General features: G+C 38.9%; 1 protein-coding gene and 1 long non-coding RNA gene across 7 annotated transcripts in view; one reads left to right on the top strand and one right to left on the bottom strand.

Moving 5' to 3' along the window:
• Window positions 1-13,740, bottom strand: part of LOC110399833 — a 296,244-nt gene that overhangs the window by 23,006 nt on the left and 259,498 nt on the right. For all 6 annotated transcript variants that reach the window (XR_002439427.1, XR_002439428.1, XR_002439429.1 and 3 more), the window contains 5 exons: window positions 5,806-5,981; window positions 4,477-4,997; window positions 2,873-3,010; window positions 2,394-2,467; window positions 786-879 (listed from right to left, as the gene is read on the bottom strand). This is a non-coding gene — a long non-coding RNA (uncharacterized LOC110399833). The remainder of the gene's footprint in view (window positions 1-785; window positions 880-2,393; window positions 2,468-2,872; window positions 3,011-4,476; window positions 4,998-5,805; window positions 5,982-13,740) is intronic.
• CTNNA3 (catenin alpha 3) overlaps window positions 1-13,740 on the top strand; it is a 460,862-nt gene that overhangs the window by 444,534 nt on the left and 2,588 nt on the right. Inside the window, exon 17 of the mRNA XM_021399187.1 lies at window positions 747-881. Within this exon, the coding sequence (XP_021254862.1) occupies window positions 747-881 (135 nt within the window). The remainder of the gene's footprint in view (window positions 1-746; window positions 882-13,740) is intronic.

Genomic DNA, 13,740 nt, shown 5'->3' with positions numbered 1-13,740 from the left:
TAATCAACAATTTTTCAGATTCATTTGCTATTCTTTGCTGCCTCTTCTAAGCCCAAAACACAAACTTTTCGGTTTACTACTGCAGAGTCACGAAGAATACAGAATCATCACACTTTAAATAAACACATCCCATTTTAAACAACTGTCACATTTCTTCAACAAAGCCAGTTGTTTATGTGAAGTGCTTCTTGAATTAAGTACAATTATTGCTTTTTCAGCCTCTTAGCACATCACAGATTTATTTAAACTTGTATTTCCTCTCCAGGTATTTTGGGAGATCACAGAAGTGAAGGCAGAAAGATGTTATTTTTTTTTTAAGTATTGAAATCAGTGAATTAGCCATAAGATGTTCTTAGTTTCCCGTTCCCACTGAAACAGCACATCTGCCATTAAGCTGAATAAACTGGATAGAACATGTAAAAAAAAAAAGTACATCGATATTAGAAGACAAAGCATAACTTTTATAAATGCTAACACTCTTCTTGCATTTGTGCTTACATTTGCCCATTTAACTATCACTTTTAGATACCTTAGAAATAAAACCTCTTAGGAAGTGAAGGAAAAGCAGTCATTCTGTGCGCTAAGTAATGTGGTTAGCAGTGTTGCTAAAGCAGGCCCTGCCGTGTAAAAGAAAAAGTGAATACATGGAAGTTTATCTGAGTGATTTGAATACTCCTCAGTTAAGTATTTTATATGATGTCTGAAATGAAATTTATATGCTTTACTATTCTTCTCTTAATCCTCAGTGTCCAGACCAGTCATGTAAACAGGATTTGTTGGCTTACCTAGAACAGATCAAGTTGTACTCCCATCAGCTCAAAATCTGCAGTCAAGTTAAAGCAGAAATCCAGAATCTAGGTGGAGAGCTCATCATGTCTGCTGTAAGTAGAAAAATGGCATGAATTACTGTCAATACAAAATAAAATCTCACCAATTTACATTGTCCTTTCCTGTACTCATGGTACGTTCTAGTATAGACCTGAATTTCTTTTATTCTCTTTTTTTTTTTTTTTTTTTGCACTCATGTTAGGGAGAGACTAAAAGAAAATGAAGTATGAATCGCAATTGCTTGTGGATCTTTGTTTCTTTTTAGATTCTTAAAAGGTATTTTTTCACTGTTATTCTACATTAATTAGTTTTAATGAAACTATAGTCTTTTTAAATACCAAGTATGCACAGCTGTATGGTTGTATACACAACAACTGCTCCCCATAGTTGTACTTCCAGTTGAGAACAAAATACTTATGACTAGTGACATCCTGGCTTAAATCAAAAATATTGCAGGCAGTAGGAGCAGGGAGGTGATGGTCGCTCTGTACTCAACCCTGGTGAGGCCACGCTTCAAAAGCTATGTTCACTTCAACATGAGGGCCACTCACTACAAAGAAGACACTGGGGCCCTGGAGCATGTCCAGAGACGGGCAACAAAGCTGGTGAAGGGGCTGGAGCACAGGCCTTATGGGGAGCAGCTGAGGTAAGTAGGATTGTTTAGTCTGGAGAAGCGGCAGCTTGAGGAAGACCTCAGTGCTCTCTAAAACTCCCTGAAGGGAAGTTGTAGCAAGCTGGGGGTTGACCTCTTCTCCCAGGTAACTAGTGATAATTCCAAGAGGGAATGGTCTCAAGCTGCACCAGGGGAGGTTCAGGTTGGATATAAGGAACATGTTCTTCTCCAAAAGAGTGGTCAGGTATTGGAACAGGATGCCCAGGGAAGTGGTGGAGTCACAGTTCCTTGAGGTGTTCAAGAAAAGGCTGGATGTTGCAGTGAGTGACATGGTCTAGAGTACTCACAGGCATGGGTTGATGGTTGGACTAGATGATCATATAAGTCTTTTCCAGCTGTAACGGTTCTATGATTACTGATTGCTTTTTTAAAAAACCTGAGCAAAAACCATCTTTTAAAGCCCGTGTGAGGGCTTGCTTCATAGTTTGACCATGAGTTAGCTGCTTGCATTGCAAAAAGTAGATTAAAGAGCAGTTTGTGTAAGGAAGCACAGAAGCTGACCATGTGTGTCTGTCCATCTCTCTCACACAGAAGAAGATTTGGGAGCCTATAAGTAATTCAAATGCTGTAGAAAATCTGCAGCCAGAACATCTGTGCTCTATCTACGGATTATCTGTCAGATAGCTAAATTTCACCCTTCTAGACAGAAGGGTGTTTTTAATGGCTTATGTAACACTGCTGAATCTTGAGATTCTGTTCACATAAAATCATTAGCAAAGTTTTTTTTTTTTTTAAGGCATCTGAAATGTACCTGGAGTAGGATTGTATTCTGCCCAGTACTGATCCTCTTTCATCTGGTAATGCTAATAAAAAGCAACAACCAGAAAGAGACATCAGGCATGATTAAGAAAAAAAGAGGACATGCCCTTGCAGGTAACAGAGTTCACATTACCTATGAAGTACAGGAATGATGAGTCTTGAAATACATGTATATGAAACTGTATCCTTCTTCTGGATGGTGATGATCTGGTACAGGAAAGCATGTATAAGATTTTATGTACAGGTTTCTACTTTCTAGCTTTCACTGTTTCCCCATCATTTTTCTTTTCTCATGCATATAGATGCTCAAGACTCAACTACTTTATTATAAACAGCCCTCCCTCATCTGTGTGTTCTCTGCTCCTTGTAGTTCCCTTCTGGTAGTTCCTGTCTCTCTCTTGGGCTGTTGTAGGTAAACAGAAGAGCTAAGGCAGTAAGCTGCTCTCGTGTGAGAAATTACAGAATTCCACATAAATATGGCTAATATCAATGTCCACGCTGATAAGCCAAGTTTGTTCTTGCAGCATGAGAGTCATTGAGCAAAACTGATGACAGACCAGGTCCAGACCTAAAAACACAGTTGTACAGGCCTAAGATGGCAAATATACCTACCTTACACCTTCCTTCCTCTGTCAGTAGGAACTGTGCTTGATGATCTCTGATTTGACTCTAGTCTCAATGAATTTCAAAAGTTTTTCCTCACAAAAGTAGAATGGTATGAAAAATCATAAGAAATAACTCCATTTAAATCTAAACACCAAATCAGAGGAAAGAATGTAAGGATAAAGAGCAGAAAATGTATTCTTTCTTACTTGTATGTATTCTATACGTACTTGTTACGTAACACATGTTGTGAATATTCAGAAGAAAGGAGTGTTCTTGTGAAACAGAGCTAATTCACAAGTTCTGTTTTATCAGTATCTTCCTCTTGATGAAGTTAGGGAAGAAGACTTCCTGGGGCAGTTAGAATGCTTTGTGGCTGTCCTGCTGACAGTCCTCCTAACTGCCCTTCTCAGTTAGTGGCTTTTTGACTTCAGGCCCTCTAAACTAACTTAGTGTATCTTACTGCTTTCATTTCTGTAGACAGCACCCTTTCCAATACATTCACACCTGACAGTGGTGTAGTGAAGACCACCACATCTGATATTCCGTTCGTAACTTGTCACCCTGCCCGCAAGGACTACTTTCTGTCCCCGGCCACCTCGTCGCATTTACACATCAATATGATGAGCGGCAAAATGGCGTTTATTGTTAAAAGCTACAAAACTATATAGTATATCTTATCTTTTACTAGACTGTTCCAGAAGCTCACGCAGGCCCCTGGCCAATCATATTGAATATCCCGCTCTGGCCACTCTCTTCCGAAAGGCCATACACGGAGTTGTTATACACCTTGTTATGAAAACAAAGAAGGACAGCCTCTCCTTCTTACGACATGGGTTCAAGTAAAGTAGGTGAACCAATAGCAAGCATATGAGGAAGGACCTTCAGCGTTACAGCCCGAGTACTCAGTAACATGCCTACTACAACACAGTGGCTCAGTAGATGGTCAAAGCCCTGCTTACAGCATTTACAAAAAGGAGCATGTACAGAAGAACTGAGGAAGAACTGTTCATTCAGTTCTGTTTTTTCATCCATTAAAAATTCTTGCATTGTGTTTGGTCTTTCATGCTCACATAATAATACTTAAACAAATCTAACAGATTGCCACTTTGTATACTGCATAAGTAAAAATGGTAAGGATTCTCAAGTTTTCACAAGGTATGATGAAACAGGAAATACAGAATACTTAGTTAATGAGAATTGTCTCTTCGGGCACAAAATAATGGGGTAACAGTTGGGGTATGTAGATTGAAAGTAATTGCATTTGTTTAGAAAAGCTGATACTTTTTTTTTTTTTTTTACAAGTACTGCACAAGAATAGATTTTGCATGCTGAGAGCATACCGGTTTCAATAGTGAGTGAAAAAAAAATCTTACCACACCATAAAATTAACATATGTGAGCATCTCGCTCTGAGACTCCTGACAAGCAAGTCTTTTTTGTGTTATTTATAGACAGTATCTTCTTTTGTTTCGTTTTATGAAATGAAATGTTGTGTTTGTCAAGAGAGAAGAAAGTATTTCAGCCTTTAAAAGAAAAAAAACCGAGTTGCCTTATCACAGAATTTACTAAATAGCAAAGAAGGAACTTCTCTCTGGCTAATGCCAGCCGTACCTGTACACTGAAGGCTGCTTCACTGATTTTCCTGCAAATGTCTCATTTATCTTTGAATTTTCTTCTTGTCCTCTGGAAAACCAGACTGACTTAAACAGTTACGTAAGTCTACTTGTGTGTCAAATGCAGGTGCTTTAATGCTTCTGACTTCATGCTTAAAAGTTGGATTTAAATGTCTTTCACTTACTGAGTTAGTTACCATGCTAGTTACATCAGAAGTTGCATGCAAGATATTTCTATAAGCATTTCAGATTTGAAGGTAAAAGTGCATCAACTTAGTAAGAAGTATAAGCTAGCATGTTGCAAAGTAGATGGTAGATTACACTCCTTGGACAACCACACCCCAGGAAAGTATGCCTTTGTTACAGTTAGAGGTTTTCAGTCACTGCAAGAGAGGAGCCACACAGCAAGAGCTGGCATTCTGCCTAAGTCTGTAAGAGTTGCTCCTTTGGCAGAGGATGAGATGTGTAGTAATGCACTGCAGTTGCTCTTAGGGTTTCTGTTAGGTTTGTTTCTTCCTCCTAAAAATAAAGAAGTGGTGATGAGCAGAATGTGTCCCTGCAGGAATTAAAAATGGGAGCAAAGGGCTTAGCAACAAGTTGGCAGTCTTCTTGAGATACTGGCTACTGAAACAGCCCCCTCGTTTATTGAGGGTGGGCAGTTTGTTTTACTAACTATGGTAATGCTGTCCTGTCTGTACTGCTTAGTGAGCTTCAGTAAGTCCATAGATGCTGTTCTGACAAAACTGATACTTTGTGCTGGAGGCAGAGCACAGTTCCTTGTTGAGCCAGCTTGCTTCTCTTTGCTATTATTTTTCCACATCGTGGCGAACTGTTAGTTCAGTTCAGTTGACAAACTCATGGTAGAGAGCTACTGGCAGTGCCTTAGCCCATGCGTAATATCATCACTTAGCATTTGGAATCTGACAGTAATAAAACACTCCTTTTCTAAATCTCTACTTTAACAACCAGGAGATGGGATACTATTTTAAAACTTTATTTCACTGAGAGCTGTCAAAAATGTCTTTTTTTTTTTTTTTTTTTTTTTTTAAATAACACTACATCCTCCACTGCATGTGCTTGCTTAATGTATACTTGTAAGTCTGTACATAAAATTCCCCTGGCCTTTAGAGGCATGAAAAGTGATGATGTTTTTCCCTTATCTAGGGACAGTTCAGTTACTATTGCTTTCTAAAATGCATCTACCTAGAAGCATTTTTTTCAAGAAGGACGTACCAGTACATTTCGTACTGGTAACATACACCACAGGAGAGGTAGCATTTCTAAGTTTCCTTATTTGCAAAATCAGGATATAAATTATAGTTCTTACCTTCAGTGTGTTAAAGATTATTCCAACAGGCACCTGGAATTAAACCATTTGTCTCCACTTCACAAACTACAGCAGTTGATGAAGACAGGAAGGAAAGGATTTAAATTAAACCATACTATTCACTTTTTCTCAAGCAACTGTTTTCTGAAATCAGTCTCCTGTTTTGTAAAACTTTCCTGTAAGCAAAAGCAGAAGAACATAGGAGGGATTCAGCTAACTGCCCCTAAGAATATGTTCTGTTATGGTGTTTCAGGGAAATAGTCTTCCAGTACTTATGTAAGTTGTTTATCATTTATCTTGGACACAGGATCTCGTCTAATTATGGGACTTGAGTCCATTTTGATGCAAATTAAAGTAAAAATAGTTGTTTTCTTGATTGGATTCAATTTCCCCACCTGTAAAATGGGTAAAAAGCAGAACAAACTCCAAATATCCTTGAGGACTGTTAATGATAGACACAGATAACCAATGGAATAACCACGTTTTTTACGAAGTTTCAGCTTACTGAAAAATTAATGGCCCTGGGTTAGCCACCCACCCACACAGTGAAGCAGATTTCCCCAACCTGGTTTCACAAACCTGGATGAAATCTTTGATGTTCCAAGGGGCAGCACAGTAAAGCAAAGGTGAGCAGAAAAGAGGCTTATTGAGGCAGAGAGAACAGTTCTCAGTAACGAGAAAGAAAATTCACAACGGAAAGTCTCTCTTTGGCTTATTTTATATTAACATATCTTGTGTGAGGACTGAGTCTATGATAGGTTTGCATGTCATCTAGCAGCTACATGAAGAAAAATGCTAATTAATCAAGTATGTCCAACTTTTGACCTTTACCTGTGCTTTCTCAAACACCCATCTTCTTTTGTAACTGTTATCCTAAGATCTTATTTTTTTTTTTAATTAAGATGAAATTATCACTGTTTTGTGTGTAGAAAAGCTGGGAGTGTAAATATCCTCAGTTCAGAAAACAAGGTAACTGCTGTTAAATCTTGAACCTGACAAAGGAAAACTCTGGAGTCTTCAGTGGTTGGGTTTTCATTCCAGACAGACTGCTTATTTTGATTGAGGTATTTACATTTAGGGTGATTATCCTGCAACTTTTAAGAGATTCTATCTTGCAATTCAGTGATTAAATCTCTTGATTTTTTTCTTATAGCAGCATTACTGAAAGAACTGAAAAAAAATTAACAGAAAAACCTCATAAATAAAAAGGCTAAAAAAAATTAGAAGCACAGTGTAATAAGCATCCTTACCTTAACACTTAGTAACTCATCATTCTGCAATAAAACGTAGACTTCACGCTCTTTTTAGAAATACTCAAATCAAATCAGTTATTCTTTGATTAGTTTTATTTTAAAAAAAAAACTTTGCAGATAAGTTTTTAATAGCTGACCTTGTTTCCAAAATATTTTTATATTCAGAAATCTAACACTGAGTAAGTTGTGTGTTTGATACTCAATTCTTAGTTTTCATTTTCACCTGTATTAAAAATGAAATTCTAGATGAACTGTAAATAGGACATGGGAGATTGTGAGCAGCCAATTGTTAAACCTGTGCTCAAATTCTAAAACTTCCATGCAAAAAAATAATACATTGTTTAAGGGAGATCAGTCAATAGTATCCCTACCGGCATTCTAACAAATATGTTATGCATGAAACATATATTGCATGTTATCAAGAAATGTTTCATAAGTAGTATGTTGCATTGTCTGCCACTTCCTTTGTCAACGGTTTACGGGTGTTGGCCCGGTTCCGTGACAAAGGGGACGGGGGACCCACGGGCCCACGCCCCGGTGTCTCGCTCCAATTTACAGGAGGGAGAAGGGGTTCTTTTAATATATGTATACCCGACGGCGAGATTAAGACACAACGGGTCAAATGTTAGCCCGACCAGTTTATTACAAATCCTAGTAGCTTAGGGAGATGGGGAAGGGAAGGTGGGCGATAGAAAAGAGATAAAAAAGCAAGGAGTCTTTGTAGAAAGCAAGAGAGATAGTCACCACCAGGGGTCCAGCGTTGTTTGTAGCGCCGACGTTGATCTTCTCAGGTGATGGGTCATCAGGGCTTGTTGTTCGGTTGCCAACCGCTTTGGTTGACCAACCCCTTTGGTCGACGACCCCTTTGGTCGACGACAACCTCCAACAGCAGTACGAACTTATTTATAAGTCCAAATTGGTCGAGTCAGCTCTCTTTGGAGTGACAGTTAGTGGTTGAGTCAGCTCTCTCTGGAGTGGCAGCTTCCGGCTTTGGGATCCCAGCAGAAAACCCATCTTCCGGGCCTTGCCAGCAGATAAGAGGGAGCAGGGAGGTGCCCACCCGCATCCTGTTTTTCACAGGATACGATGGTAGCATTCCCCAGTCTCACATACCAAGCTGGTGCTACTTGGTCACAGGCCAGATCTTCCGCCAGTAAACACTCCTGAGCACTCTCTTCCTGGGGCAAACAGCCCTGAAGGAAATGCTTTCGAATGTTCACACGGTTGATGTTGATTGCCACACGGCGACACCCACCATTTGTCTCCTTGGTAAGTAAGTTAGAGTCTTATCACAAAATATACCTCAGAAAGCAAGCTTTGAGCCAAAAGAAAAGAAGGGTTCAGACACCCGGGAAAAGGGAAAAAGGGTAAGGAGATGGCCCTGAGAGCAAAGAACAGCGGCAACAATCTGAGGAGAAACAAACTAATTTACTAAATAAGATATCGGAATGCCAAACAACACACTATAATACAATATAATTACAATTTAAGCTGATAAATCCAATACAGAGAGAGAGAATGTCCCAAAATCAAGGTAGGCCTTACTCTACTTCTGACGATAAGACGGCTGGAGAGCGAGGTGCTGCCAAGACGAGAGACAGCGGAAAAAGGGACGAGGTCTCGTGATCTGCAAGTTTTTATACTGTGAGCTTTTATCTTTTCCCTCCGGCTGGAAAATGGTAACAGAGGAGCAAAGTGCCATGGGGAATGTAGTAGTCCTTCTCTTCTGAGTACCAGGTACATTCACTACATGATGTTATGATGTGGAATACCAACAACCGAAAATCATGAAACCATGACATCCTTACGTCAGTGAGACAGCATCTGCAGATTTATGCAAGGAATACAAGCAGGAGAGTGACTTATTTACATGCTTCAAGAATTAGAAAATTCTGTATTTGTGTCATTAACTGCAACAGAAACAGCTCTTGCTGACACATGACAAAGCAAGAGTCTCTTTCTTAGTCAACAGAGAAAGTTACTGAAGTTTCTATAAATTCTAAATCATGAGTCTTTTTAGCACTGTTGAACAATGAAAATAATTAACTGTATCAGTTATTGTATTACACTTCCTAACAGATTACTACTACACCCAAGGCATTATTATAGAAAATATGAAAAATACAACACATGTAAATATTTTTTAAAGAAGAGTTTCAAAACTCAGTATTTTTTTTTCAACCACATTATTTTTGGCTTTGTTATTTAATGGAGAGTATGCATACCGTGCCACTACTGCGGGAAAAGGTAGCAAAACTTGGGAATGGTTGGGAAGGGTTTGGAAAGGTTGGGAAAGGTCTTCCCTGTATTTATTTACGAGAAGTTAACTGTGGTTGAAGAATCATTCCATATTTCTATTGCCACAGGACAGTGTTCATAGGACAGATGACTTATTTAGATGGGGGAGGATATGGTAGTCAGTTCTGACTGACACAGTCCAACCTCTGAAATACAGAGGCTGGAACACTGTCTTTACAGAAAGAGAGAACGTGAGAGTCAGGCAAAAGAGCCTGTGTGAATCCTTATATACCACTTCATACAGACAGAAGAATTTGCAGCTACATGTCTCTAAATAAAATGAACGTAAATGCTCAATGAGTATTTTATCTTTCATTTCATCAATTTTCTTAGGCAACCTTGAAGAATCTATTGAATATTTATTTGAGGTAAAAGTATCCAAGTGAAAATAATCCTCAAGTACATCAGGTTTATAGAAGAACAACAGATTTACACCAAACTCTATTATATTACTGTCATTCAAGTATAAAAACAGCTACTCTCTAAAAAGAAAAAAAAAAAAAAGATAAAATGGACATGCCTGATTCTTATTATCTGTAGCTCCAAGAACATCTCCTAAAAGCTTCTCCAAAAGAAATATCTGTATGTTTTTGCTTCACAGCAGCAGCATTTTTCATTTGTAAGACCAGCGTAAGATTCATCCAGAAAACTTAGGGGAAACAGATAGATACTAAGACAGTGTAAATAACATGGATATTGATGGCATTAAGTAAGTTTTTCTGTATTGCACTGCCTATCCAAGAGCATCATACAATCAATGGAGATTTGTGCCCATCCTGACGTTGTACCACCACCTCCATCCCACCCACACGTGCTACAGCAAATGCGGCACAAAAACAAATGCAAACATCCTTAGTGCTGTTCAAGTATTCTGTTTTTTACCCTGGAAGTGCACCAGATGTGTTCTTCATAATTTTATTCTGGGTATCTGTTTCTACACACCTGTTTGCATCTCACAGCATCATCTGCAGATCTTACTACAAATAACATGGCAGCGCTTTGGTTCCTGTGGCAAGGCAAAGGGGCTGTGGAATTCAGCTGGTTCAGTTTGGTAGAACTGGACAATTGGGTTTAGTCCTCAGGTTTTTAACATTTAAAAAGTCTGATAGATTTCCTCTCCGCTGAGCTTGTGTCAAGCTATGAGCAGTCTGATGTGCTCAAACACGAACTGTTTGCAGTACAACCTTATCAAAATTAAGATAGCCGTAATGCTATTTTTTTTATTCTTTTATGATGATCTAAGAAATAAAAATAGCTTTCTTGTTCACAATGGTGTGATGAAGGAACTGCAGACTATTAAGAGCTCACAGCTGTTTTGTGGAAAGGACCTTTGGATGCCAGAAAGTGGAAGAATTACAGAAACTTACTTCAGTCGCTTAGAAACCAAAGTTCCATAAGCCCATTTTTTTTTTTTTTTTCTGCTACAGACAAAATTAGCTTTTTTTTTTCTTTCTCTCCACTGGCATGCAGCAGCTACATGTTGGTGTTACTATACAGAATGGTAGAAAAGCAAGTACTTACAATGCCACTATCAACCAAACAACAAAAGGATTTTCATGGCTTTGCCAGCTGATCTAGAAAGCAACAGCCTGAAGACACACAAAACTCTGCTATTCTGCATAAAAAGCATCACAAGAATTATGTTGAACTGCTAAGCCTTCTAGACTGGCTGGGCAGCCTGCTTCCTTAAACTCTAAAAATGATGGTCCCCAAAAACCTGTCTTCTTGGTTTAATATACTGTCATGCAAAGATTACACAACTGTCATGAAGTGGAAATCCTTTCAAAAAATCTCTTGTGCTGCAGCAAGGAATGAACTTTCAAGGCCATGCCAAATTTTACATGTTTTCCTAGATTATATGCATTTAGTCCTCCTAGCATTTAAAAAATTATTTTTTTTTCCTGGAATTTCTGGAGGAATGTTTCCTATTAACTAAAGAAGAGCTTTCAGTTCAGATTTGATTCCAAAAATGTAAATCCAGCCCTTTCCTTACCTATTGCTGTTTTTTTTTTTTTTTTTTTTTTGCCTTACATGCAGTCCTGTGTATAAAGAAGTCAAAGAATTAACAGCTATACAGACAGTAACACATTCCTCTCACCTCATCAGTTCACTCAAGAATTCATCTGACCTGGCTAAGGGGAGCCCACCTTTGCTAACACATCAGTTTGCAAGTCTGTGTAGAAAAAGACTTACTTAGAAATGCTGCATGATCAAACTGAAGATCATTCTTCCATTAAAACTGATGGTCCTCTAGGGAACTGACTGACTGACTGACTTAATTGCTTTTACTGAAGAGGGAGGAATATGCAAGTGCAGATTTTGCTAAACAACATGGCTGTGTACACACACATGCAGTATTTCTGTACTCAACTTTATACATACAAATGCATGTGCAATAAGTAGAAAACGCAACATCCCTCCTTTGAGAAAATAGTGCTGCTCTCATCCTTGCAAACTGATGCAAATTTCACATTTTTTTTAATTGCTCCTCTTCCTTATTTTGGCAAGAACATGATAAAATGGTGGGTTGCTCAGGTGGGCATTATTTATGAGGGCTGCTCCAAAAGTAATGCCTCCTATTTTATTATATTGGCTGACAACATCAGAGGCAGATGGTGGCGGTATGGCAGTAGAGGTTGAAACTTCTCACCAATATTCCCTTGCATTTTGTTGCCATGTGACAGATGGCAGCAGAGGGGCAGTCTGACACAATCTGAAGCAAAGGTGTGTCTTTTCATTCCTCTGTGCAGAAAAAATGACACCCACTGACATTCATTGAACACTGAGTGTTCATGGAGACCAAACAGTGGATGCAAGCACAGTGAGGCAGTGGGATGGTGTGTTTCAGCAGCAACAGCAGCATGAAAGACAAGCCATGTTCTGGACAGCCATGTACAGCTGTCACACCACAAAATGAAGAGTGTCTCAATCAGCTCATCTGCGCAAATCAGCTACTGGTGGTCACTATGTTGAGAAGTAGTGTTTTGTAGCTGAGAATTTGAGCTCTATTGTGCTCCTTGTATCTGTTGTAGTTTCCATGGAAATGACTAGGAAGCATTACCTTTGGAGCAACCTATGTATTTATAACAAATATAAACAATAAATGTTAATAAATGAGATTAGAATAAATAAAGGGCTTTCTTAAAGCTATTCAGAATGGAGATACCTTCTCAATTGAAATTGTCAGCATGGTAATTAAATACAGTCTGGTGTCTTTGAATAAAAATCTACTCGCTGAGGTGATTTATACCATATATACGTGCTCCTAGCATTTCCTGGGAACACTTTCAAAACACCAGCAGTACTGTGAATTAAAGGGGGAAGACAGCATTCATTTCAAATGATTAAATTGTAAATAAATGTGAGCACCATGCTTAACATGAACTATGGCATCATTTAGCTATGATCCAAACCTGGCAAAACAAAAACAAACAAAAAAAAACAAGTAACACTTTCCTGGTGACTGAGCACCACAGTCGTTTGCTCATTCCCCCCATTTTCAATGGGATGGAGGAAAGAATAAAAACAAAACAAAGTAGAACTCATGGGTTGAGATAAAATTTTTTACCAAAATAGAGAAAGGAAAATAGTTATGACTATGAATATATAAATATACATAACAAATGATGCACAAGCAATTGCTCCCCACCCCCGACCAATGCCCAGCTAGTCCCCCAAGCAGTGGAAGAGAGAGCAATGAGTTCCCACCCCCCTCAAAACTCCTTCTGCTTGATGTCCTACGGTATTGGAATATCCCTTTGGCCAGTTTAAGTCAGCTGTCCACATTCTGTTCCCTCCCAGGTCCTTGGGCCCTTTGCTGAGAATGGCTTTGGCTCTGTACAACACTGCTTAGCAGCAGCTGTAAACATCGGTGTGTTATCAGCATTGTTTTTCTCCTAGAACCAAAACACAGCATCACACCAGGAACTCTAAAGAAAACAATTCTGTCCCAACTAAAACTAAGACACTAGAGTTTGAGATTCACTACGGGACAGGGTTATGTCAGAATAAAACGCCTTTACTCAGCACATGCCATAGGTCTGTGTTTGCCTTTCACACAGCTGTGCTGTGCAACACTGGCAAGTCAGCCTCTGTCCAGGCTGCCAAAGTCACTGGGTCTAAGGAGAGAACTAAGAAAGTCAAGTGGCCCCAGCACCGTCTGCTTTCAGTCCCTACACACCATCCAAACCTTAGGTGAGAAGGCAGCAGTATATTCAATTCTTGTATTACAATACAGAGCAGTACTGCAGAGCTAGCATACTAGTTAAAACTGCCTTTTTTGTTTTTTTTTTCCTCCAGCAGCCAATGTTCAGTTAGAATCAAGATGTACTATTTTCTATTTCCAGAGATATCTATGGAAAATACCTTTACTTTAACATTTGCT

Source organism: Numida meleagris, chromosome 5 (genome assembly GCF_002078875.1).
Source record: "Numida meleagris isolate 19003 breed g44 Domestic line chromosome 5, NumMel1.0, whole genome shotgun sequence".
Taxonomy (NCBI): Eukaryota; Metazoa; Chordata; class Aves; order Galliformes; family Numididae; genus Numida; species Numida meleagris.
This window is presented reverse-complemented; position numbering and strand designations above follow the sequence as displayed.